General features: G+C 41.6%; 1 protein-coding gene across 7 annotated transcripts in view; it reads left to right on the forward strand.

Annotated features, from left to right (window-relative positions):
• RIMS1 (regulating synaptic membrane exocytosis 1) overlaps positions 1-27,127 on the forward strand; it is a 2,308,950-nt gene that overhangs the window by 1,418,362 nt on the left and 863,461 nt on the right. For all 7 annotated transcript variants that reach the window (XM_078648052.1, XM_078648043.1, XM_078648046.1 and 4 more), the window contains one exon: positions 15,130-15,255. In XM_078648052.1, the coding sequence (XP_078504178.1) occupies positions 15,130-15,255 (126 nt within the window). The remainder of the gene's footprint in view (positions 1-15,129; positions 15,256-27,127) is intronic.

A 27,127-nucleotide genomic window follows, 5' to 3' on the forward strand; every position in this document is an offset into this window, starting at 1 on the left:
AGCCATTTAGCTCAAATTGTTCGTGAGACAGGGTGTGCCCACACTCTGAATGACTGGGAGGCCATATGCCTTCTAGGAAGGAAATCTTTGCGTGCAGTGAATTTTAAAAGGATGGCCTTCCTTTCACGATGGCTCTCCTATTTAACCCCGGCCGCTCTAGAAAAAAGATTTCTGTAAACCGAGAATAAATGCTTCTGCTGCCAGGCAGACGGGGAAGGTGGTTGGCACAATATTTTTTTCTGGAGGTCCCTTCTGGGAGGCAATTGTTTCTGATATTGAGGCAACAATTGGCAAGCACGTTCCTCTCGAGGCAGAGGCCACGCTATTCGGATTCTGTCGAGATAGAACGATCTTATCAGAGACTGAGAAAACTTTTCTATTTATTTCATGTGCTGTAGCCGGTTAATTAATTCTCCAGAATTGGAAATCGCGCGAAGCCCGCTCGCATTTGAAATGGTTTAATAAAATAAAAAGGACCCGAGAATTTGAAAAAGCTTATGCCACACGGGTCGGGGCAACCAGGAAATTCGAAAAGAATTGGAAGTTTTTTATTGATTTAGAAAAGTTGAAGGAGGGATTGTAGTATTCCCTTTTTATATCGATGCTGTGGATGTATTGTATTGCACTTTAGAAGCATTTGCACTTTATATCATTCTACTTTATTGGTATTTCAGGAATATTCGAAATTTCATTGGTTATTGCACTTTAGAAAAGTCTTAAGAGGAACTGCAGTACTCTCTTTTCATATCAATGCGCTAGTCGTTCTGTATCCACTTTTTATATCGATGCTACAGCTGTATTATATTGCACTTTAGAAGCACTTGCACTTTATATTCTTGTACTTTATTGGTATTTCAGGAACATTGGCAATTTTCATTGGTTATTGCACTTTAGAAACCTCTTAAGAGTAACTGCAGTATTTACTTTTTATATCAATATGCTAGCTGTTTTGTACTGCACTTTAGAACTATTTCGATTTTGACACTGTCGCACTTTATCTAAGCTTGTTACCGCATTGGTTATTGCACTTTATTTTACATAATTTCCACAAGATTAATACTAGAAGATGATGATATATGCTGCTACAGTTGAATAACTCACTTTCTCGTTTTTTAAAGTTGTATCTTGAAAATGGAAGCTATCACATTGATTATGTATTACTGGGTTTTCTCATTGATGTCTTTTAAATAGATCATGTATCTATGAATGTATGTATTTATGTATCTAAAGCTCTGCTCAATACAAAATCTATAAAAAAAAAAGAGTTCAATGCTCTTGTCACATCTAAGCCTGAATCTGATTTACATTTATTAAAAAGAAAACAGACAGCGAGCACGAGTAAAAGGTGTGTAGGCTCTGACAATTCAACTTTGGCAGAGGGATTCTATGTTTGTTACTCTTGCAATACATAATAAGATCTGTGATTTGCTTACTATTGCATGGACAAAACCAAATCACCAACTACATTATTTACCTGTTTGTGTGACTCCAATAGTACTTATACCTCACGGTTAGAGGATAAATTCCGGACTTCTTTGTCTCAGTACCAAAATTGAAAGCAGTTTTTCCGAGGACATACTTTAGTTCAGAAGTGCATGAATGAATGAATGACTACGCATTTATATAGCGCATGGCTACCCGTGAGCATCCCAGCGCTTCAGATAAACCCGGTCAGTCCTCATCGGTTTATGAAAACAGATATGTTTTCAGCAGCTTTCTAAACTTCAGATAATTGGCTTCCAGCCGCAGGGAGTCGGGAAGCTGGTTCCAGAATTTTGCTGTTTGTAGGGAAAATCGTCTGCCACCTGAGCGGGTTCTTTTTATCTTGTGTACCATAAGAAGATTTCTACTGCTGGTCCTTGGGGTCTGGTAGGGTTGGAACAGGGGTTGCATTATGATAGGTCCAGATGTTGTCATCGCTTTGTGTGCAATCGTCATTGCCTTGAACCATATCCTTCGTTGTACCGGTAGCCAGTGCAATTGACGTACTGCCGCTTTAGCAGAGCTCCTCCGGGGTAAGTCCAGTAGCAGCCTAGCCGCGCAGTTTTGAACCGTTTGCAGGATCTTAATCGTTCCTTGTGGAGCCCCCAGGTAGATTGCATTTGCATAATCTAGCCGGGATAAGATTAAAGCCTGCACCAAAATTCGCCTAGCTTCGAATGGGAGGAGCTTGAGAATCTTCCTTATCACTCTTATTAGGGCGTAGCAGGTGGCTGCTACCTTACGCGCTTGCCCCCGGAAGCTAAGTGTGGGGTCCAACCAGACTCCCAAGCTTTTAATTTGTTCCTTGGGCAGAGGGGGCTGGCCAAGGGTATTAGGCCACCAGGCGTTAACTGACAAGGGGGGGTTGTGTCCCAGCATCATAACCTCTGTCTTTGTGCCATTCAGTTTCAAGAAAGAGGTGTTCATCCAATTACACACCTCCACTAGGCAGGAAAAGAGATTTTCACTGGTTGATTCCTGGCCCGAGAGTGACATTATTAACTGGGTGTCGTCGGCATAGGTAACCAGGTGTACTCCCCATGGCAACACCACCTCAGCCAAAGGTCTCGTGTAGATGTTAAACATTGTAGGGCTGAGGGAGGAGTCCTGGGGGACACCGCACTGCAGAGGGACTTGGGTTGAAATGGCATCCTCCTCAAAGACAGCAAAAGTTCTGCCAGTGATGAAGGAGTTCAGCCATCTGAGTGCCACACCATCCACGCCGACGTCACTCAGTCTTTGCTTCAGAATGGAGTGATTGACAGTGTCGAAGGCTGCGCTCAGATCTAATAGCACAATTGCAGCACAACTACCTCCATCTACTATTATCCTTGCTTCTTCAATCACTGCAATCAGGGCGGTTTCTGTACCCTGTTTCCGCCTGAAGCCCGTCTGAGTAGGGTGTAGGATGTTATTATTCTCCAAAAAGGAGGATAGTGCGGTATTTACATGTTTCTCCGCTACTTTACTAATTCCTGGTAGCAAGGAGATTGGCCGATAGTTTGCCCAGTCCTCTGGGTCCAGGTTCGGTTTTTTCAGTAAGGCCTTCACTCTCGCTTGTTTCCAGGAGGGAGGGACAATACCTGCTGCTAATGAGGAGTTAATTAACTCTGTGATAACTGGGATCACTGTCTCTGATACCTTCATAAGGATGGTGGGGGGTGCAGGGTCAGCGGGGGAGCCAGACTTAATGCCACCGAGAAGTTGCTGCACCATCTGAGGCATGAAGACATGTCTCCCCTCACTATTTTCTAGCTTAGTAGCTGCCACACCCTCTACTACAGCTTATTACACTATGTTTTTCTTTTTTGTTTTATCACACATAGCTTATGTCTATGCTTCATAGTGCCCTGGATATAATCAGGGAAGACATGAAGAACTATCCATATTCTCTTTATTAAGCATCATGTGACAGATTGGAACATACACTGTTCATAGAGGGGCTACTCTCCATTTCAAAGTGCACAGTATAATGGTAGTTCAAGTGCACAATCATATTCTTGTTTGGCCAGCACCTACCAGACACCGCACAACCACAAATCTTGCTCACACCAAGCACCTCCTCTTGATGGTGCTCCTCTTTGCCACAGCCTGCAAACTTGTCAGGGCTGCAGTAGAGGGCCGTGGCCAGCGCCCACCTCTCTATGCACCCCTATTTTCCTTGTCCGGGCCTTTGCAGAGCTTCATCCTCGCCTCTCGCTTTCACAGTCCCTGAGCGGAGACCTACACAATCTTGGACCACTATGAGTCAATGAGATGCAGAAGATGCAATGATTGATGCTGTTCATGATGAGTCTTTTGTTTCTCCTTGATAAACTGAGTCTGCCAGTGCTCCTCTTTGTCTCTGTCAGTAACACCAGGTTCTACTAGCCTCTGCTTCTGCAACAGAATCCTGCAGACTGTGCAGAGACGTATCTTCCTCAAAGCTCGGCCAGCCTTGACTCCCGAAGTGGACTTCATAAAAAAAGAATAACCTGTACAGCTTTACATATGTAGGCAGTCACTGCTTCATAGTAATGGAATTGTTTTAACTTGGAAGCTAACAAAACTTTCATGGTCATAAATTAAAATGTACGCTCCTCGGGCTTACTACTATTTGGTCCACTTGCAGATGTCTCTCTTTATGTCAGATTTGATCGTAAAACCTACGTTGGGTGGACATTTTGACACTGCAATAATGTCTACAATCTTACAGGGATACCTTGCTCGCCACTTGCCATGTTTTTAGTTCCATATGTGGCAATGTCTTTCGGTGTACTACATTGGTCATTTGACTTTTTGTCACATGCTGAACCTCTGCATACTTTTACTGTAAAATATTCCCATTAGTGTTTCCCTTTCGGTCACCATGTTTTAATAACAAAGCACATAGAGAAAGAGATGGTTAACAGCCTCCCACTGCCTCCCAATGCTCAAATTTCCAAATTGGGGCAACAAGAAAGGTTTGGGTCCTGTCTCTGACCGGCTTGGACCTCAACTATCTACCAAAACAGAACAAATAGCCAGTCAGGTTTACTTTTATTATAATTTAGAAAACACCCAGCCTATAAGTACTGAGTGTTCCACACATTTGTTTGAAAAAGTTTTGATTTTATTTTATTCAAATTTTTCATTGACTTCTTTGCATGTCGTCAAAGGCACACTGATCAAAACAATCAAGTATACATTCAAAAAATAATGTGCGCAATATATACAGGTGTTGGATCTGTACACAATCAATACTCAAGATTCAGAAACACCAAACAAAAGCAAATATATATATACACGAATAAATTGATACATAAGAAACATTTAACACAAGCACCAGTCCTTCAAATTATATACCAGAAGACAGGCGGACAAAGGGATTCAAGGATACTGCCTGCCTGTCTACATATGCCTGTAATTGGGTGTTTTGAGGATTGAACAACAAGGGGAAAGAGTAGTATTATTTAGTCCCTAGTTGCACCCTTCTTCCTTATCACAGCCTGGGGGTCAACGCATTTCGAACCACTGACGGTTTGTGGGTTCTCCTCAGGACAGGGACTGGATGAATCCGTTGCTGCAGGTAGCACGCAGGGGCTACAAGGGTGGTAAACGGCCTCACGTAGTGTGGAATTTCTGAACTTGAGAGCGAGTGAGGTACATGTTGAAGATTCGAACGCCCGGTAATTAGTCTGGAGATCCGAGTCGGACACTTGTTTCTTTCGGTTTGAAATCTTGCGGTAACTGGACCATTCGTTCCCCGACTTCCGGCGTGTGGCGTGTATAATAAAAGCAAATTTCCAAATTGGCAGCAAACTAGGTATATACAAATAAAACAGAAATCAGGAAAACACACAAAACATCTTACACGAGGTAATTCAACTATTTATGGCTAGATTTGATTAAGATGCCATTTTCCCTCATCTTTTTAACTTAATTTTTCTTACTGTCTGGCTCAATCTTTCCATGTCAACACTCCCTCAATTCATTCTGGGCCTGATTCACAAAGGTAAACTTTCACTTTCATGTAAGTTTGAGACTGTTTGCTATTGATAAAGGTATTTACGAGTAGTGAGTGCGAAGTCTCCACATATAAAAATATGAATCAGGCCCTGTCTGCTTTCATCGTGTTGTGCATCTCTCCCCAATCTTCTAAAAAAAAAAAATCTTTAGCCCTCTTTTTTCCCCCTTCGATTTTCTCTCTAGCTGCTTCTCCCTCTTAAACTCTCATTATCGCTCTTTATTCTTTCTACCTCTGTGGCACTTTTTTTGCTTTGCATTTCTTTCTCTCACGCACACTTTTGCTGTCACTCTTCAAATTCGCATTTCTCTCTATCACTTTCAGGGTCTGTCACACAAACACATGCCTGCACAAAGAACCTGTAACCATATCTTTGCCACTGTGCCCTTCCTTAGGCCATGAGCACTGGTGGTGTACCGCAGGACGCCCTGCAACTAACACTAATGTAATCATACTCCACAAAGGGCCACACAAAAACCTCCTAGGCAGAAAGTGACTGGCGCACAGACTTTGGCGGTTAGCTATTTTATACATGAAGTCTCTAGTTTCTAACCTACGAAAGATAAATGAAATTATCACCACATTTCAACAGTAAGAGTTCTTTAAGCAACGAATGGAAAGATAATTGTAGAATAGCAGGAAATATGAAGAAAAAGGTAAAGGACGAAACAATGCAATTTTTAACCACAATAATCATTCAGAAAATATTATTTTTTTGTAATGTGGTTTAATGAAAAAAACAGGAAACAATAGTGCTAAACAGGCACTATTTAACAGTATTCCGACATGCGAAGTAAATCACATCAAAAAAGGAAATATGTGAGCACGAAAAAAATATCTTATCCTTTTGCACTGGAGGTGCAAATCCAACAATTACATGCCATGTTTTCATTTTATTCACTGAGCCCAGCATGTGTTTTGCACTGCATGCTTTATATTTACCTCGTCTGCAATGGTGTTTTAATTTGTGTGTCTTGTGCCTCAATAATGACTTGGGGCACATATTCCTGTATTTCTCCGAGGGCATCATGAGTTGTCGTGCCTTCCTCTGTTATTTTTTGTTGACCAAGAATACTCATTATGATATGTACCTGTCTGATGCTTTTCATTCTTAAAGTTCCTAAGAAATACAGTCCTCTCTGTCCACTTCTAAAGGCATGGATGGTCATATGAGGGACAGAGTACTTGTTGTGCATTCATGTCCTCTGAGTGAAAACAAAAGAAACATCTCATACCATGGAATTTCTGGGGGAGTGTCATTGTTGTATCAGATAATTCCAGTACCATGGTGACATCATCCTCCTGTTAACCCTGTGCTACTGACTATTCCAGTGATCCTGCAAAAACTCTATTTTATAGTCTGGGAACGACAAACACTATAGAGGGTATCGGAAACTGGGTTACTGGTTGAGAGGGGTGAAACCCTACTCAAGCTGAAACTCTCTCAAGGGGAAACACAAGCAAACCTGTTACATTCCATTGTATTACTATGCATTAGCATACATTCTTGGCACATGCCCTGTTATGTTTTGTAGTGCATTCTGGATTCCAAGTGAATATTGATCGTGGAATCCCTGGGTGCACTGCAGTTAGATCTGAAGCTGTTTGCCTTAGTGGACGTATGCTGTGCTGCTCTACACTAAAGATTTCTATAACTTTTGTGTAACTGAATGGAACAAAATCCCAAATGAATCCGTGCTTAGCCATCTAGTAGCTTGACACAAAACAGTCAGGCTTAACTTTGAGGCAATGTGTCAAATATTTAGGCAGACCTTCAAATAGTGATAAACTAACAATACAACACGAGAGAAAGAGTTAACTGTCATAAATTGTTTGAAACTGCTCCTCTGGTTTGTGAAGATGGAGAGATGTATGTTATGTCATTGAGTAGAACGTTCAACAAAAGAGGCTTCTCGGTGCTGTTATTTCAGAGTGGAATGGAAAACATTTTAATGCGCTTTTTGGGAATCTTCCGGTTTTAACGAGTCTAGAACTGAATGTGTGGATTAAGGTGTTTCTGTTAGCAGTGTACAGTTAAGAAATGTGGATTTTGGGGGCCACCAATTACGGGATACTGTCTTCAATGAATGTGGATTTTGTTATGTAGTAATGTGATGTCTTTTGTATGAAGGCACACAAACAGCTGGGACTAACACAGCCACTCTCAAAGTTGTGCTGGTAAAACACCCTTAAAAGCGCAAGGCTGGGTTGTCTATGAACAAGGAACCTGTCACTTTTGTGGTGCCCTGCAGCCAAACAGGTGAAGCCGAAGAATACAGCATCTGCATGCATTAGGATTGTGTGGTATGCTTGAGCAGGCACTGTCGCTGGCAAGGAGTGAGAACACAAGAGCTCGCATGGATGCCGATAAAGTCCAGAAGTTCAGGAGGTGGCCCTGCAGTGCGGGCAGATCCTTGGAATCCTTGGACTGCTTCCCCCAGAACCTTGTATATCTGCAAAGTGATCTTAGACTCTATGTGCGCAAGTGCAAGCATGCAAGAGAGCACCCCGTAGTGCAGAAGTGTCTTCATAATTGAAACAACATGCTCTCTGGACCCTTAATCAATGTGAACTTGTTATTTCTGGAAGGTATCCTTAGGTTATTATGTTATGTGAAGTATTTTTATAAAATGCTCAAATACCCAGGGGCATCTTGGTGCTGCCTTAACTTAATTCAGTGTGAAAAAAATCCCTACTTTTTTGGGGAGGTAAGTCAGTACACTCTCAAGACTATTGGGTAAATAGCCAAGTTTTTAAGGTTTTCCTAGGTTTCCTCAGGTTTTGTAGCAGATGAGCTAAGTGGCCTGGGAGGGATGTACCAGGAGAAGATGTGTCTCAGGTAGGCAGGATCTGAGTTGTGTAGTGATTTAAAGGCAATACATAGAGCCTTGAAAGCAATTCACTTTTTTACAGGTAGCCAACGTAACTCCTTAACCGCCAGAGATGCTGAATAGTGATTAGGGATTCTACATAGAACAATTTGTCAAAGAGTATTTGCTGCATGTTGGTGCATTGCAATAATCTAATTTTGATAATGGTAATGAAGTGACCACTGTCTTTTGCAGGTTTTTAGGGAAGAGTGGAAGGATTTTCCTATCATCTTGACAGCGTAAAAAACTGATGATGTTATTTGATTGATTTGGCTTTCAAATGTCAATCTGTTAGCGAAAAGGGTTCCTGTATTTCTTACCTTTTCTACTGGTGTAGACAAAGCACTCATTTCCTGAGGCCACCAAGTTGAAGACCAAAACGAGTTGTTTTTTCCAAACAGGAGCACCTCATTTTTCCCTGAGTTTAGTTTCAGGCAATTACTATTCTTCGCGTTTCCTATATGTCTCATACAAACATGGAATTTGACAGCAGTGTGGTCCAGATTGCCTGAAACCAAGACCACAATCTGGGTGTCATCAGAATAAGATATCAGTGAGAACCCAAATTATTTTATAAGGTTAGTTAGTGATGTGACATATAAGATGAAAGAGTGGGGATTAAGGAGCACTCCATATGGGAAAACAAAAGTGTTGAATACACATTTGTCTAGGGCTATGCTTTGATCCCATTCTGACAGAAAAGATTTTTGAAGGGGTAACGCATTCCCCTAAGTACGAGTAAGTAGAGACGGCCAACCAAAAGATTTTGATTGACCGTGTCAAATGCTGCAGAGAGGTCTAACATTATCAATGTAGCATTTTCTCCTCTGTCTAGAGAAGACCCTATGATCTCTGATGCCACAATCAAGGCTGATTCTGTACTGTGTTGGCTCCTGAATTCGATTTGAGTTGGACCTAATAGGTTGTGTGAATTTATAAAAGAAGCCAACTCTTGGTGTATGGCTTTCTCTACTATTTTTGCTGGAAAAGCAGCTGAGATATAGGCCAATAGGTGCTCGTATCTGTGGAGGGGGGATTGGCCTTCTTTACTTAGGGTAGGATGGATCCTTTTTTCCAAGTCTGAGAGGGACTCACTTTGTTTTTCAGCCTCCCCTCAACTCCACCCATCATACCACAAGGAGAGGCTTTGGAGCTAACTCCCAGTGAAGTCCACCAGCCTAGTCCCTTCACACAATCTGAAGAATTCCTTTAAAGTTTTGGCCTGTTTATATCTAGGAGATGAAATACAATACTGCCCCTCATTAGGCCTGGAAGCGGCTGGGGGCTAGCCTCCAATGCCACCTGCTTAAGGTAACCAACTGATGTGCTTAATCCTGGGTGTGTGTGCTTTTTTTGGCAAGGGGGAGGGTGGTCTGTTGCATGAGGAGCAAAGAAACACAAGCAGGATTCACGCTGGAGCAAAACTCGAAGAGCCTACTGGGGGCCTACTTTCAATCTTTCAGTCATATAAAAGCTTTAAAAATGTGCCTAGCATTTTTTACTCTGTGGATAGAAGTGCAGCATAGGTGCAGGCCTGAAAAATGCAGCTTTTGGAACAAATTTGCCTTGAGAGACGCTAATACTAAAAGTGAGAACCTTCAAAATGGCAGTGAATGTGTGAAACATAACAATGCTGGTTGCGTGCCTTGGGTATTTGCTTCTTTAACTATGTTTGAATGTGCTAATCTTTTGTAGTATTAGGAGACAGAAGCACAGTTGGAGTATTATTTGCCCAAGATTAACCCAATTGGTAAAATAGAAGACCATTGATTTCAAAACATCACCAACATGTAGGTGCTATACAAATGTTTAGTGTCTGGTATGAGTGCAGAGTGAGTGCAGTATGTAAGAATGCTGGAAAGGGTCAGAATATAGAGTGTGTTGTGCCTGTATGAATGTAAGGTGACTGAAGTGACTGGTGTGAGTGCAGACCGAGTGAAATAGCTGTGTGAGCTCACAGTAAGTGTTGTATCAATGTGTGTGCAAGTAGAGGATAACATACTTGTTTGTATAAGTATAGAGTGAGTATTGTGCCTGTGTGAGTCGAGAGTACAGATTATTAAAGCCAGACCAATTGTCATTTCCAATTCTTTTTTCTTAGATGGAGGAATATTCAACTTCTTGTTACATCGCCTCCAGTACATTGTCTGACTACTGCAATGCTCCGACTACATTGACACAACAACTACATTGTGGGTCAGTTCATGGTTGACAAACACACCTCTAGAGTTTAATCTTCTATTTTAAGGTTTGGACTATGAACTAAAATATAATTAAACAAATTTGAAGGTCATTACATAATTTTGTGGATAAGGAGGTTAAATGAAAATTAAATGATGGTAAAAATATTGAATTAAATATAGTAATACATTAGAAATGGGTGAGGTAAGTTCCTTATTGATATGTCAATTAGATGTAGCTATATTTAAAAAAAAGAAAATAACATTTTTATTAATCAAGTTGAAGCCAAGGTTATTCATTAAAATACAATTTATATTATAATATAATTATAAGTAATAAGATAACGTTTTAAATATGAACGTTTCATCAAAGGACCTCCTCCTGAGATATATGAATAACAAATCACAAAACATAGGAAATAAACAAATGATGTTAAAATAATTCCACTGTAAACTCCTCAGAAGATATAGATAAAATGAATAGAGGGGTAAAGGTTACTTAATTAATGTAAATACATTACAAACTGAATACACAATTAAAAGGTGAGCTAGTATAATAAAATAATGTTCACTTACTTCTAAGGAGCAGTGAAGGTTACTAAAATAAATATCTATAAAATGATAATCTATTTTAAGAAAGGGTAACCCTCTTTATTACGCTGGACTCCTCACTCCGGTTCGAGCGTAACCTCCTCCCCCCGCTTCTTAGACTGCGACTGGATGTGGCCCGTTGGCGTAAGCTACCCCTGTCTCCTCTGGGCAGGGCTGCCCTTTTTAAAATGATGTCTTTGCCGCGATTCCTCTACGCGCTTCAAAATTCTTATGACGACATTCCCGCTACCTATTTCCGAGAGATTGAGAGTCTTCAAAGGCAGCTGATCTGGGACGGGCGTCCTCGTATTGCCCTTGCAAAACTTACCATCCCTTGGTATGACGGGGGCATGGCGCTCCCCGATATCAAGAGATATTATTGGGCTGCCCAGCTGTCTGCCATTAACCACGCAATGTATTCCCCGGGTCGAGATCCGGCCTTTGAGATGGATAGACTCCAGCTGCCGGGGAGGGATTTTAATAGAGCGCTTTATTCCAGATCGGCCGGGCGCCATCTTGTGGGCCCGTCCAGGACCGCTGTCAATGTGTGGCGCGCCGCGAATGTGAGTTTGGGATGGGAGAACCGACTGACAATGGCAACTCCGCTTTATGCTTCTGAACGTTTGGGGTGTCTCTGGTCTACTAAGGGCTTTGACCGCTGGGATATGATTGGTATATGTAAAGTGGGTGATGTCTGTGTGAAGGGTAGAGTGAAGTCTTTCCAGGCCCTTAAGGCAGAATATGACTTGAGTGATAGAGAGTTTTTTCGGTATTTGCAGGTCCGGCATGCCCTGGCCTCAGTTCTGACTCCTGATGTGACCCTGCCCGAGTCCTCCCCTCTTGAGGATCGCATACTGGATGGACACCTGCCTGATAGCACTATCTCCCTTATTTACAAGAAACTGATTAATAATCGCGCTGACTTATTGGTCCGACTTAGGGAGGTTTGGGTCGGTGACGGATTGGACTTGGATGACGAGGATTGGCAGTCGGCACTCTCTTCTCCGAAAGAGGTCGCCATCCCCGCCCGTCTCCGTTTGGTTCAACTTAAGATCCTCCACCGGGTGTATGTAACTGGTCCGCGTCTGGTTGTGATGGGTTTTTCCCCAGATGGCTTATGCAAGCGTGGTTGTGGGATGAGTGCTACATTTCTGCATATTCTTTGGGAGTGCCCGGTGGTAGCAGCCTACTGGATTGATGTGCTTGCGGTGATGTCTGATGTGACTGGTATTACCCTGCGGCCTGAGGCCCGACGATGCCTGTTGAACGTGTGGGAACCCACCGACTATTCTGTGGCCCAGACCAGATGGGCGACCTTGGGATACATGGTCGCGAAGCGGGACATTGCGCAACTCTGGGGCGCATCCCGACTGCCCGAAGTCTCGGTGTGGGAGGATAACATGGACTGGTCCATGTTCCGAGAGAAGACCGTCTATGTGGCTAGGGGCAGACCCAGGGCGTGGACGAAGATTTGGGGTCAGTGGGATGCATATCGTGGAGATATTTGTACCCCTCCCTTGGTTGACACTCCCGATGTTACCTTAACTCCCTAGGCTGACGTTCCCGAAATTTTTTCATGTTGTTTTAGGATTTTCCTGCCCTCCCCGCTGGCCCCCCCCCCCGGCCTTGCCGAGTCCCATTGATTTGCTTTTGTCTTCCTGATTAGTGGCTTTCCCCTCCGCCTTCTGGGCTGACTTGATTAATGTGCATTCGCCTTGTTTAGAGTTCGTTGTTTTTATGATTAATACAGAAAATTGTTATGTCCTGTCCTATGCTTTGAGCAATAATTGGTATATGCTTTGTGCCTGGCCACGAAAGTGATCGTTTGCTTCTTATGTTGTGCGTTGCTATTAGCGGCCAGCCCGTGTGGTTGTGGGCCCATCTCTGTAATTTTTATTTGATTGCTCAATAAAAGTCTTTAACCAAAAAAAAAAAAAAAAAAAAAAAAAAAAAGAAAGGGTAACCCATATAAATTATTTCCCAAAAATGTAATATATGATAAGGATGTAAAAGAATTCTAATAGTATTTATTTATAACATTGTTAAATAATAAAAAGATTTTTAAATGAGAAGATATTTCTAAAGGGAAAATATCAATATTCTCAGACTTTTGTAAAGGGAGAATACCGGTACTTTCCTATTAAAAATGTAGGTCCACTTAAGGCTCTTGGTTAGTTTGCTAAATACAATTCTTTTTTAAATCAACTATATTGAAATAAATGTTATGAGATTAAATGAATTAGACATTGTTTAAATATATTAAGGATTTAGGATTAAGTTATTAACAAAATAGAAAGACATAAAAGAAAAAGGGGATACGTTTACAATTACAATAAACAAATACAAAAATATATTGTAAATCAGTAGATTAGGGATATGGGGTAGTAAAATAAATATTAATCTTACCTGGCTGATGCGGTAGTAGGACATACAGTGGTGACGATTCAGTGGTAGGACGATGTCATAATGGACACAATTGTAACATACAACCACACAGGCAATAAAGTACGTTTTACTGTTTGTAGGGTCATGGTAAGGGTGGGCGGATCTCGCAGAGTTTTACTCTGCGGAATTAGGCAGAGTTACCTAAAACCTCAGTGAGATTCTGCAAAGTTCTGTGAGCTGCAGAATTCCGGTCAGCCGGACAGATTGTTTGTGCCGAGATGTAAAATTTGCTCGACCGGCACCACGTGGAGCATCAGAGGCCTTTGCTTGTTTCTGCAGCAGGTAAACCATGTGTGAGAAAAACTTCGCCACTCGGTGGTTATTGGAGTTTTTGCCAAACTCTGCGCTCCAAGCAGATCGCTTAGTGGGAAAAAGTACGCCAGAAGGGTGGAGTTTACCGGCCACCCCTAGTTTAGTCACTCTGAATGGGTCTGTCTAAAGGAAATCCCACCCCTGTGATCTGTGACATATTCTGTGGTTCCTCAAGGACCATTGTGTGCATTTCATTGTTTGTTGGATATGTATTCTTCAACCACAAAAAGTTAGCGACCTGGCTCTAATTTGGAACCAGTGAAGAGTGCTTCACTTTTCATTTTTTTGTATGTGATAAGATTCTATGTCGGTAGTGCTCTTAATTTGGAGCGGTGGAGGACATGGCTACTGATACAACAATAATAAGCAGCATTACCCATGTTTAAAACTGCAGACAATGGGGATGATTTGGTTAAAAGTTAAAGGAATCGTAGCAAGGCAAACGTTACCCTTCATCTATTGTTTCAAATGTTTTTCCATTTCGTAGGAAGATATAAATCTGAGTGGCAGACATGCCACATGATATTTTTGTGAGTAGACCCTCATCTGAGATGAACCTGCCAGTAACAGTTTTAAAAAGTTGAATAAGAGAAAGCACCTCGCGCCCTAGAATGAGGCCTTGCACCCAGTGCTTGTTTTCAGTTCCTCTGCCTTGTGATTGTTGTTTCATGAATGTCACGGGTAGCACTTAATATAAGCACACATTTCACAGCAACCCATTATGTATTGTGTGCGGCTGTGCTGGGTGTGTGTGTGAGTGTGTGTTTGAGAGAGAGGTAGTCTGCAGTATATTGAAGAATATGATTTAGTGATTGTGGCATTCTGCACCTACATGCAGAGGTTTCTTTAATAATGCCCTGACTTTGCATTTGGACTGAAAAAGTCTTTCTTGTGTTTTGTTTTTTTGTAGAAAATATCAGGTTTTCGGTCTTACATTTAAGTCCTGTAACTGGTCTGTTATGCAGAGTTTTTAATGGAAAAACTTGAAATAGTGGACATAATATCTGTTAACCATCTGTTTTACTGAATCTTCGATTGCCTTGTTTTTATCAAACTTGAATTTGCCTAGGTGAATTGTTCCACAGAATGAATTATCTGGCCATGTAACAAAACATAAAAAGACTTGTACATCTACGGAAATTATATTACATTTCTAATTGTTTAGTTCACTGGGGTGCAGGTTGTCCTCAGAATGAAGTGTTGATTTGAATAATAAAACACTAAAAATAAAATTACTTCATGTTTTGTTATTTTCTTGTTTTAGGAGTTTAGATGAAATTTATCAAATGAGAAGATCACGTTCTCCAACTAGACACCATGATGCCTCTCGAAGTCCAGTTGATCGTCGACACAGAGATGTGGACAGTCAGTATTTGTCAGAGCAAGAAAGGTACTTTTCTAAAAGAAAAAAGTTATTCTTTTGTTTTGTAATCCATATTGTATGTAGTGTAAAAATATATGAGAAAGTAGTCGAGATAGCAAGAACAGGTTGTTCTTTGTTACAGTGAAACATTTGTGTTGTGTATTATGAAAACTATTTAATTAAGCACACTATGGACTATTGCTGATAGGTCATGAAATAAGAATATTTATTATTCCGATATCTAATATGAAACAATGAAATTGCTCATCTCCTAACAAGGGTGCATGCTTATTTCCACCTATCGAAATGGATTGCTAAAATAAATGGAAAATATGTTTTAGTCATACTGTAGAAGGGCCATACTCCCCTCATAGCAGATAAGGACAATATATTCCCTGTTTTCAAACATTCACTATCTCTCCTGGCCACACAGCGTTTATCTCCAACTGTCAGAAGAGCCTCCCCCCTCAATTAGGCTTTACTTAGCCACCAAAAGAATGTTGATATTGTATTAATAAAAAAGTTTTTAAAAATTACATTTTGTCAAATGTTTACTCTGTCCTTTCAAGTTAATTTATGTTTCCCATTCATGCGGTCAACTTGAACGTAACTGTTGAGAAGCAATACATGATGGTTTTTCATGAAAGGTATTACATTTAACTCGTTTTTTTCTTGACTGAATGGTGGACAGTTATACTGCAAAACACTCTGGTACCATTATTATCTCTCTCTAGTCTATCGAATCACATTTACACTTTGGTCTTCTCATACCCTTATAATAAGCTTCTCTTCATTCAGTAGGAACTTTGCAAATGTGATTGTCATTTTTCAAAAGTACTATATACTGCTAGCAGACACAGTAATTTTTAATCAATGTCATGCATAAAGACAGTTTTTGTTTGCACAACCAGATAAGCAAAAAGTAGTTTAGACTAGCAAAACTGATAAACTAAAGGAGAAATAACTTTTTTTTGAACATGTTGAAACTTAACTTTACACCCAGCATGCTGACGACTCTGATGGTTTGTGTTTTATTGACATTGACAACAGTGTCCTCTTTAATAAAGTTTATCCTGCCAGATAACTAGAGGCGATACTCAAGCCTAACCTTCTCCTCATATATTTCAGTGCGTATATGTAGCACATTACAAACCGGTTTAGCCAGTAGCAGTGACTCCTCACTGGTCCATGTTGGTTGCTTGTGAATAAGACCTCAAAATTGGGTTTCTCTAAGGGTAGACTTTAATAATGGGTGTTTAGAATTATTCCATCTTCAGGATGGCTTGTATCTTGCATTGTCTTATGTTGCGCTGAGTTATCGGGCCATATCATAAATAGCTGTGATGGTTCAGTGCAGGGCCGAGCACCTATTTCTGGCCTTTGTGCTGTCTAAAGTACATATATTTAACTAATAATTTCTCCAAGTTAGTGCATGAACTGCAGACAGCAAATGTTACAAGAGGGAGAGACAATCACTGGGGACGGACTGGCCAACGGCTGGTCTAACAGGTCAGTTAATAGCCTGGTTTTCTGGCTGTTTGTGTGCCTATTTTATGACCTAGAGTGTTGATTGGTTTCTCCTGGTATTATCTCAAACATTGCCTGCAGCAAGCACAAAGACATGCAATCACCCATATCTTGCAAAACATATACAGCTCATGTTTACAAGTTCAAAACTGGCCTAATTTGCAAATGTGAGACACTTTTTCAGCTTTCTAGTTCGCAAATGGAGGGTCCTCTTTTATTTTAGAGTCAGGCCTGTTTTTCTGCCCCAATCTGACCAAAGCATAGTAATATAATGAGTGCTAACATGACAAGTGCACTGCAGGTCATATATGTGATGAGATGTGATGTGGTGTAGGTGATGGAATGCAACATTTTACGTAGACTGTAAAGGTTTATGACTAATATGTTAAAGCAGGAATGCCCAAACTAAGGTTTTCAAGCAAAGGAGAACTAGCATTGGCAAAGCCAAAAGATCTTGCCTTGACATTGTGTTATGTAATTTTGTAGTGTTTTTTTGAGTACTGTAATGTTTAAATGACGATGAACTAATGGATGTTTTCAGAGCAATATATATTTTTGTTATAGTTTTATTAGTTTAAAAAAAGAAATGATGTTTTTCTCATCATGCAGCAAATAATGAATCAGCCAAATGATAGGAGCTAACTACAGCATGGACTTGTTAGTAAATTCGAGTGTAGATACAAGTTGTAAGACAGCAACCCAAAGACAGAAGTACATGTAATTGTAATAACCTTCAAGAGATAACATGGGAAGGCAATTGCGGCCATTACCTAAAGAAATACTCGAGGCCCAATTCCGATGTGGTTAGGAGTGGCTCCGACACTAGGTCGGAGCCATCCTAAATGCATCGGACTTGCCCGTATGGATTCCATTCTGATCGAGCCATTCCGATGGGCTCGGTCGGCGAGGAATGCAACTCTTTTTTCCGGATGGCTTCCGATGGGCTCAGAGAGCCTGTCCACTGTCTGGAAACCCTTCAGTACTCTTTTCGGCCGAGGGAGTATGATGGCAGTTTCCCATTGCCTATCTGTTCCGGTCTTTCCGATACAGAAAGGCAGTGTGAAACTTTCTTTGAGGGGCGCCGCAGGGCCCTCATGGGTGTGAGGCCACCGAATTGCGGCCTAGGGGGCACCTATGGTACCCCTCTGTTGATCCCTGCACCCAGTGGCAGGCACCTTGTGGTGTCTGTCACGGGGTGCAGGGATGAAATGCCCCTCTGCACTTAGCAATGCGAGCATGCATTCCATATGGAATGCATGCTCCCATTGTTAAGTTTAGGGTTGCTTTTACTTGCCGGTCTGGAACCGATGACAAGAAGTCGTTCGGTTCCAGTTCCTGACCAATGTTGGACGGGCTGTGGTCTGTCTGACATCGGAATTGGCCCCTTAGTTGGAGATACTTGTAACATTGGAATTTATTGTTTGACTGACAATAAGTAATCTGTAAAACGACGTGCCACTTTCTCTAGGGCTGACCCAGAGGAAAAGTAAGCAGAAAATTTCAACTTTTCCTAGAAGAATGCAAAAAGGCAGAGTGAGAATATTTTTTCTTTGTGATTCAATTATTAAAAAAGGAAAATGTTTTATAAGGCAAGGATTGCATGTTCTCGTTCAATTCGTACCAGAGGATTAGAAAAAGCATGAGACCTTTGCTATTTGCAAAACAAAGAAGATGCAACACTTTTTGTTAAAAGTAAATCGCTGTTGACGACTGACTGTCTTTGCAAATCCATGGCAAAACAGATTTTTGCGCTTGGTTCAAGAAGTGTAAGTACCAGCAAAAAATATGCCAGTCAGTAGCCAGGCCTGCAATAAAAAAACTTTACTTGCTGATGTAAACACTTTATGCAGTAAGCAATTCGATTTACGTGGGACTAAAGTACATGTTTTGTATTTAGAGACATAAGTAGCAAATGTAAATGTAACACCACTATAAAGTGCATTCAGAAACTGAAAACCTGTACAACCTGAGCACAGACACTAAGATATAAAGTAGTCATTCACAACAGCATTAAGGAAGTAACTTACTCTTCCCACTGGCTTTCTCTTACCAATCCCAAGTTCTTTGTAAAAACTATTGAACAAGGAAAGAATAATTTAGAATAATGTTAAGGCTTAATACCTTAGGAATGCCAATACGTTTTCATTCCATTAGGCACTTGTCCTTCAATTGATGTGCTATTTGCTAAATTACAATACTACTATTGCTATATGTGCACTCGGGGGGAGTTAATGCCACTCTTACCAAACTTATACAGGCTTTGTGCAGGTGTTAATGGACTTAAAGGTATATATTTTTTACCTTCTTCCTTTGCCATAACAAAATGTTATGTTACAAGTTCTTTGCATTCTCACAAAGATCAGTGATGTAAGGAGAGACATAGTGCCTTACCTACCAACCTGAGCACAGGAGCTACAAAAAGAAATAATTGTTACTCTTTTAACAAAGAATGTTTAGGTTCATGTTTTTTAAATACTAAAAGATAAACAAAAGAGACATTGATGCCAAGGCTTAAACCCCTTTTAGGAGTGATGAGAAAGAATATTTTTTTAAGGCAGGGGCCTACCATTTGACTGGTGTGCAGAAACTCAGCACAGCTAAATTGAGTTCACTGTTTCTCCTCTCTTGGTCATAGCATTGTAAAATTCAACTGAAAAGCAATGCTAAAAGAAAAATATACGAAAGTAATGCTAGGGACGTAAACTCATTAATTGAATGTAAAAGTTACATAATGTCAGAACATTGAAAATCAAAATAACCCATTCCTTTAAAAAATTTTTTTTTATTGTAAGCAACTTACAGTAATCATATATTATCGACATTTCATTACATACGTTATCATTCATCAGTTAATCAAAACATATTTTGGTAAAACCTCAGTTCATTATGAACATGCCTTCTACTACTGCTACCAGTCATAAATACCCTTGCCTCATACTTTTCTCCATTTTAACTTGGATGATATTTTCCTTTTATTGTTCCTCATTATTGAGGGCCTGATAACTATGACGGTGGGACCGCCACCTACAGCCCATCAATGGCGGTCCCACCACCATTGTAATCCTGATTACGGCCCGCCACATTAGGATGGCGGGTGGATGGTTGGAAGTCGGGTAGACCAACCACCATGGATCCGTTCATCGAAGGGACTTGTATCACTACAACAGTGGCGGTTCATACCAGGCACAGCTGTAAGGATTACCATGTCCCTTTCTGCCTGCCTTTTCATGGTGGTTTACACGCCATGAAAAGGCAGGCAGAAAGGGACATTGGCTGCCCGTAGCGGGCCCCTTTCCTCCCTCGCCCTTCGACATGGTCCCTGGGATGTACCTATGGTGCCCCCTTACATATCCCGGCACTATGTGGCAGGCTTTGTGATTCAGGGTGTGGGCTAGTCAGGGTGTGACAGCTAGTCAGGCGGTTCCGATTCCAGAGGGATGTCCGACCGCCATCCTACTCAGGCCCTAAGTGATTATACAATTGAGTTGGAAAAAATATAAAAAAGTTTCTAGAAACAATTCCCTTGTTAGCTCTTTACCTTCCTATAACTTTCTAAAACTGGCATTTTCAGAACTGCAATTTAAAATATGACTTCACCGTAAGTTAGGATTTAAAATTAGGATCACTGAGACACCAAACTTGAACCAGTAATATCTTCCCATTTGGAAATTACACTTATAAAATGTAATATTGTAATTACAAAGTTATCCTATGGGAGATGTAGGCCTTGCAACTCTTACATTTGTTTTTCACTACCAGGACTTTTGAAACCAAAAGTACATCTCCTACTTTTTAGATACATTGCACCCTACCTTCTGGGTTGTCCAAGTGTAACCTACTGGTGACTTATATGTATTTAAAAGGTTGGTTTGGCCTGGAAACAGAATAATTTCCCAAGGTTGAAATAGCAGCTTAAAGTGTACACACAGGCTCTGCAATGGCAGGCCTTGCACATGTTTAAAGACTACTTAAGTGGGTGGTACAATCAGTTTTGAAGTCCCACTAGTAGCACTTAATGTACAGGCCTTGGGCACATGTAGTGCACTTTACTAGGGACATATAAGTAAATTAAAAGTATGCCAATTGGGTATGAGCCAATATTACCATGTTTGGAGGAGAAAGCACATGTACTTTAGTACTGGTTAGAAGTGGTAAAGTGCCCAGAGTCCTAAGGCCAGCAAAAAAGAAGTCTGAAAAATGTTTGAGGAAGGCAAAAAGTTGGAGGGAAGACAACCCTAAGGCTGACAGGCCAAACACACTGGATTTCTGCTATCCTATAGGCTGACCCAAGAGCCAATTAACAATCACACTAACTAATCACAAAAGAAGGCTGACCCAAGAGCCATGTTCTTTAACTATAACTATGTGCAATAATATTAATGTTTTTAGAAAGCATAAGGCTGTGTGGCACAGCTGATTCTTCAGTATTGGATTTTTCACAGATTCACATGCTTGAATCATTCTCCGATGTTGAAATGTAAATTGTAAAGCAGTACCATAAAACACACATAGCCTATAATGACTAAAAGACATTCATTTGATTACCTAATCCACATAATTTATAAGGAACGAAACTCCATTCAATTAGGCTACAGCACCCTTTAGAACACTTCCCACAGAGGCATCTACTCTCAGATTTTCTCCTGCACGCCATGTGAAGGAAGTCTTCCTGAGCTCTGCTCAGTTTGTCAATAGTGTTATTGATTTAAAACCTTTTATCATCAAAAGAACAACTGTAACCTACATCTGCCAAAATATGACTACCCAAGGTATCTTTTCAAAAGGACTTTTCAGACTTTGTGGAACTTGTGTAAAAACAGAGACTTCGGGGGGCGTGGCTTGGACGCCGGGAAGAATGGCGGCGTAACCCTTAGCTCCTCCAAGCGACAACGGCATTTTAATGCTGGGAGCTGCAATTCGACATCATTTCCCGACCTGAAAGGAAATTCAGGCGTCGGAACTTGACCCCTATCTAAAGGAGCAATTTTGAGCCGACTCCGACCTTGAACGCAGGAGAAAACGACCCTCCTCGTCTCGACCGCTAGAGAGTGCGGGGCGGGACGGAACCCGACGGAGGCTGGAGCAACGTGGCTGCCGGAGCGACGGAGGCAACGCGACCACCGAGCGAGGCAATCCCTACACAACACCAACGGTCCACTCAAGGTTCTGGGACTCAGCGGCACTATGGATTCAAGGGCAGTGAGTAATGTGTGACTGCTGCTGGCTGGTGCTTAATGTTTGTAGCGAAGTAAAGTAAACGGCGCGAATAACCTCTCCCTTAAAATGGCGACCGGATCACTCTCCCCTACTTATCTTCCGCATACAGCCAGCGTCCTTGCTCCTACGACCCAATTTTAGTGGCACACGGAGCTCATGCACCAACAGCAACATAACTAATGCTTCTGAGCCAATGTCGCGCTACCAATATCACGGAGACACTCTGAGAAACGGAAACGGGGGCAGTGTTCAAAAGAGTTGAGCAGCACAAGGGCGGGCGAGGTAATGGTAACAGCGGAGGCGTTGTCTGTGTGTTGCTTGGACTAGAGTTTACACCAACTCCCGAAGGTTGCCTGAGATCGCCCACGCCGACTAGACGCCATGAGAGGAGCCGCCTGACGTGCTCGCTTACAAAATGGCGGCCGCTAATGTACTGCCAGCACAGTCGTACACGAGATTCGCCTAGTTGGTGTTTATAGTGCCATTATATTGCCATAATACTGCCATATTCTCGAGATAATATCATAGACTTGCTCTAATGAGTCACTACTGTTGGTTTTTCATGAGCAAATCTACCACTTCAGTGCGCTACTCAACGCTGAAACGCTGAAACGCTAGATAAGCACTAGTGGACTCGTGTTCTAATATCACACAAGAAGAGACACAAGATTAAATATCACCCCATCATCTGTCTTCAAAATGGGTGATAAAGAAAATGGAAAAACTTCCAGGCGACTGAAAGCTGACCCACCAACTCCGGTTTCTCCATTTAAAGGGAAAAAAGATTTTAGCGAAGCAATGGAGACTATTTTGAGCAGACTGGAGGAAGTTAAGGACCTGGCCAAATCCACTAAAGAGGAAGTGGTTGCGGTCAGACAAGACATTAGAGACATCAACTCAAGGCTGTCGGAGACTGAGAGTAGAATAAGCAAGTTGGAAGATACTGAAAACAAGACCTGCGGAGCTATTAAACATCTCACCTTGAGTTCTGACCACCTCTCAAGGAAAGTGGCGGAGTTGGAAGATAGAAATAGGAGGGGGAACCTGAGAATTTTTGGTATCCCAGAAAATTCAGAAGACTCCCAGGGCTCTTGCATAGCCTTCCTTGAGCAATGGTTTACACAGGCCACGAGCCTCACCTTCACCCAACCACTGGAGTTTGACAGGGCGCATAGGGTCCGGGAAGAATAACAGAAGGACCAGAAAGGCCCAAGAGCGATAATATGTAAACCGCTAAGGTTCCAACATGTTGAACAAATCCTTACATTTGTCCGCAAACATAAACATGTTCTATGGAAAGGCCAGAAAATATATATATCGCAGGACTTCAGTAAAGAGACTATGGACATCAGGAAAGCTTTTCTTGCACTGAGACCGCAACTGAAATCACTTGGCCACCAATATGGGTTCATCGGCCCAGCAAAATTTAAAGTAACCATCCAAGGTGTAACCACTGTTTTCTTCGATCCACAAAAACTCAGACGCTCACTATATAACCAGGAAGATGGCCGTATGGAAGTTACCCCACCGGAACTAATGGGTGCGACTGCATCTGTCTACAAGTGATCACTTGCTATTGGAATCCCATAGTACATCAAACACAGCCTCTGCTCGGTCCTCGTATGCACTGCTCACCAGCTGACTGTGATCATATGCGAATATTCCCGTACAAGTATATTCCGCACTGTCTTATATTGCTATAGCTTTTGGTCGTTACTTGCGGATGCCTTCTCAATGGTGATGTTTTCTTCCTCTAAACTACTGTGATTACACTATACGTTCAATTGCTACCTAATATGTACGCTCACCTTGTTGTAATCAGGTTTTGTTACTAGTTGTTACAGATATATCTGGCATGTTATTGGTTTGCTTTGGTCTGCCCGCTAGGAGAATTGTCCGACACACCACGAGCCTCTCTTATAGTCATTGAAGTGGTTTTACAAAGTTCCCTACTTATTTGCATCCACGTTCAGAAATGCATTTGCAGTTCCTACAATATACGTGATTGATATGTGCAAGTTGCTTGGAGGCGGCCGCGCGGCCGTCCCCGAGTCGCCATGTTCTTTATCTACAATTGGGGTGGGAAGGGTGGGTTGAGGGAGAGGGTGGAGGGGGGGGGGTTCTGGGAGCTGGGGAGGGGATTGGAATGTTTTGTTCTACTTTTCTTTATGTGTTCTACTGTGCTTCCTATTGTGTTTATGGAAACCACTATTGTTCTTGCCTACACTGATACCAATGTTTGCGCCATTCTGCAGGTGCGCTATCCACGAAGAGTTCACCTACTGATATTGTTCAGGAATTCTCATAGAATTGTGGGCGACGTGGCCTCATTAACAAAAAACATGGTCATTGCCATAAGCCTACTCTGGGTTTCACTAGTCAAAATGGACTGTCGATCAATAGGACTAAACTGTTCTTCTATATATTGTATGTCTGTGACACATGATGGCGTCCTCTTTTGATACTCCTATAGGTACAACGAGTATAAGTAACCTTAAAATACTTTCATTGAATGTGAAGGGCTTAAATCAGCCGATTAAACGGCAGAAAATATTAGAATACCTTCGTAGACAGAAGGGAGACATTGCTTTGTTACAGGAGACGAAACTAGAGGCAAAACACTTCCATACCCTACGGAATACATTTTATACAGAACTTGTGGGATCTGAAGCCATAGCTAAGAAAAACGGTGTGGTAATATTTATAGCAAAAAAGGCCAACGTGGAAGTAGTTTCTTCCTCAATGGACACAAAAGGTAGATGGGTTACGGCGAAATTGATCAAGGACGACACTGAATTTTACATTACAACCGTATATGCCCCTAACTCACACGAACCCTCCTTCTGGTCAGAACTCACAACACAAATGGATACTATCCCGGATTCGGCGGTCCATATCCTTGCAGGCGATTTCAACCTTCCGTTCAACCCTACCTTAGATACGGACTCTAAATGTAACTTCCGTCCCAGCAAAGCACATAAAGACTTTACTAGGCTATGCAGCAGATTTAACATGATAGACACATGGCGCCTGCAAAACCCCGATGGCAGAGACTACTCTTTTTACTCCCCTCCACACGATTCATTCTCACGGATCGATTAACTTTTCATCACTAGGAACGCTGTAGCCAGAATCGAGGATACAAGCATCGAGCCACGACTCGTATCAGACCACTCATGCATCTCACTAACTGTATCAAACGTTAAGCCAACACTTCGTCAGTCAATGTGGCACCTCAATGACGCCATCCTAAATGAGAGAAACACAGAGACACCATAGAAACCGCCATTAAAGAATACTTAACAATTAACAAGGAGGGCGACACCACTGACTCCATTAGGTGGGAAGCTCTTAAGAGTACCATAAGGGGCTTCGTCATAAAGATTACATCCGCGGTAAATAAGAATCATAATGCTGCTCTATTGAAACTAGATAAAGATATCTCGATACTCCAAAGTGAATATTTGAAGAATAGATCTTCTGAAACGCTTAACAACTTAACAAATCAGAAATATGCCTACAACAAACTAATCAGTGAAAGAGCAGGAGTCTGGTTAGACAGAAGAAAACGGTTTAAAATCTGCGAATCAAACAAGGCAGGGAAAAGTTTAGCAGCATACCTTAAATTTAAAATTCAAAGAAACATAATCAACTCCTTGGTAGATGACAAAGGAAGGCCCAATTCGGACCCCCTTAAAATCGCGGAATTGTTCAAGGAGTTCTACGAGAACTTATATGCCAAGAACACTAATATGAAGGAGAGGGTGGAAAACTACCTCACTAAATGTGACTTACCAACACTCACCATGACAGAACGGGAGACACTAAATAAGCCAATATCAGAGTCAGAGGTCTCAAGTGCGATCAAATCTCTTAAATGTGGGAAGGCCCCCGGCCCTGACGGATTCACGGCAAAATGTTATAAATGTTTCTCCCAGACGCTCACATCACCAATATTGAATATGTTCCATGAGATTGGCGAGACCGGGGAGGTAACAGGGACGCTAGCTGAAGCGGTTATAGCCGTTATACCAAAAGAAGGGAAAGATCCTCAGCTCCCAAAGAATTATAGGCCCATCTCACTAATCAACCTAGATTGTAAGCTTCTAGCTTCAATATTGGCACAACGCATACAGAAAGTCCTTCCATCCCTAATTCACCCCTCACAAGCGGGATTCCTAAAAAATAGGTTATCAAGCGATTACACTAGAATCTTAGCGCATGTCATTGAGAAAGCTAAATTCCTATCCACTCCTACTGCAGCGATAACACTTGATGCAGAGAAGGCATTCGATAAAGTGGACTGGACCTATTTGGAGGCTGTCCTGCACAAGTTTGAATTAGGTCAGTTTTTCACTAAATTGGTCATGTCATTGTATGCTTGTCCCACGGCAAGGGTAAGGGCGGGAGGGGTCTTCTCTTCACCGTTTAAGTTACAACAAGGGACTAGACAGGGATGCCCCTTATCTCCCTCTTTATTCCTCTTGGCAATTGAGCCCTTCCTGTATCAAATCCGTTACAATGATAACATCCCAGGGATTCCATTTAACGACTGCATTATAAAACTAATAGCTTATGCAGATGACGTTTTAGTTTTATCTGAGCAGGCTGAGGAAGCAATACCTGCCTTGCTACCCAAGATAGAGGAAGTCTCTGACGTGTCTGGTTACTCCTTAAATAAAGACAAGACTGAGGTCAAGCTATTAAATAATATGGGTGGTAAGGACATATTAGGTAACTCAGGGCTCACCTGGCAACCGAAGAGTTTCAAGTACTTGGGCTTAAACTTTGAAAAAGATCTGATTACGACACTAAAAATTAACGAAGAGCAACTCCTAAAGAAAGTAAATAAACTCCTAGAGGGGTGGTCCCCAAAGTATTTATCGTGGTGGGGGAGAGCGGAGACACTGAAAATGATGGTCACTCCCCTAATTAACTACATGGCAAGCATGCTCCCTTTGACTTTCTCAGAAGACTTTTTACAAAAAATAGACAAATTACTCAGTACATTCCTATGGCAAGGGAAGAAGCCCAGGGTTTCCATGAAAAAGCTACGACTACCCAAGATAAAAGGTGGCCTGTGTCTTCCCAATTTTAGGAATTATCAAGCTGCATTTTTGTGCAAACAAGGGGCATGTTGGTTTAATGACAACTC

This window comes from Lissotriton helveticus, chromosome 6, assembly GCF_964261635.1.
Source record: "Lissotriton helveticus chromosome 6, aLisHel1.1, whole genome shotgun sequence".
In the NCBI taxonomy this organism is placed as follows: domain Eukaryota; kingdom Metazoa; phylum Chordata; class Amphibia; order Caudata; family Salamandridae; genus Lissotriton; species Lissotriton helveticus.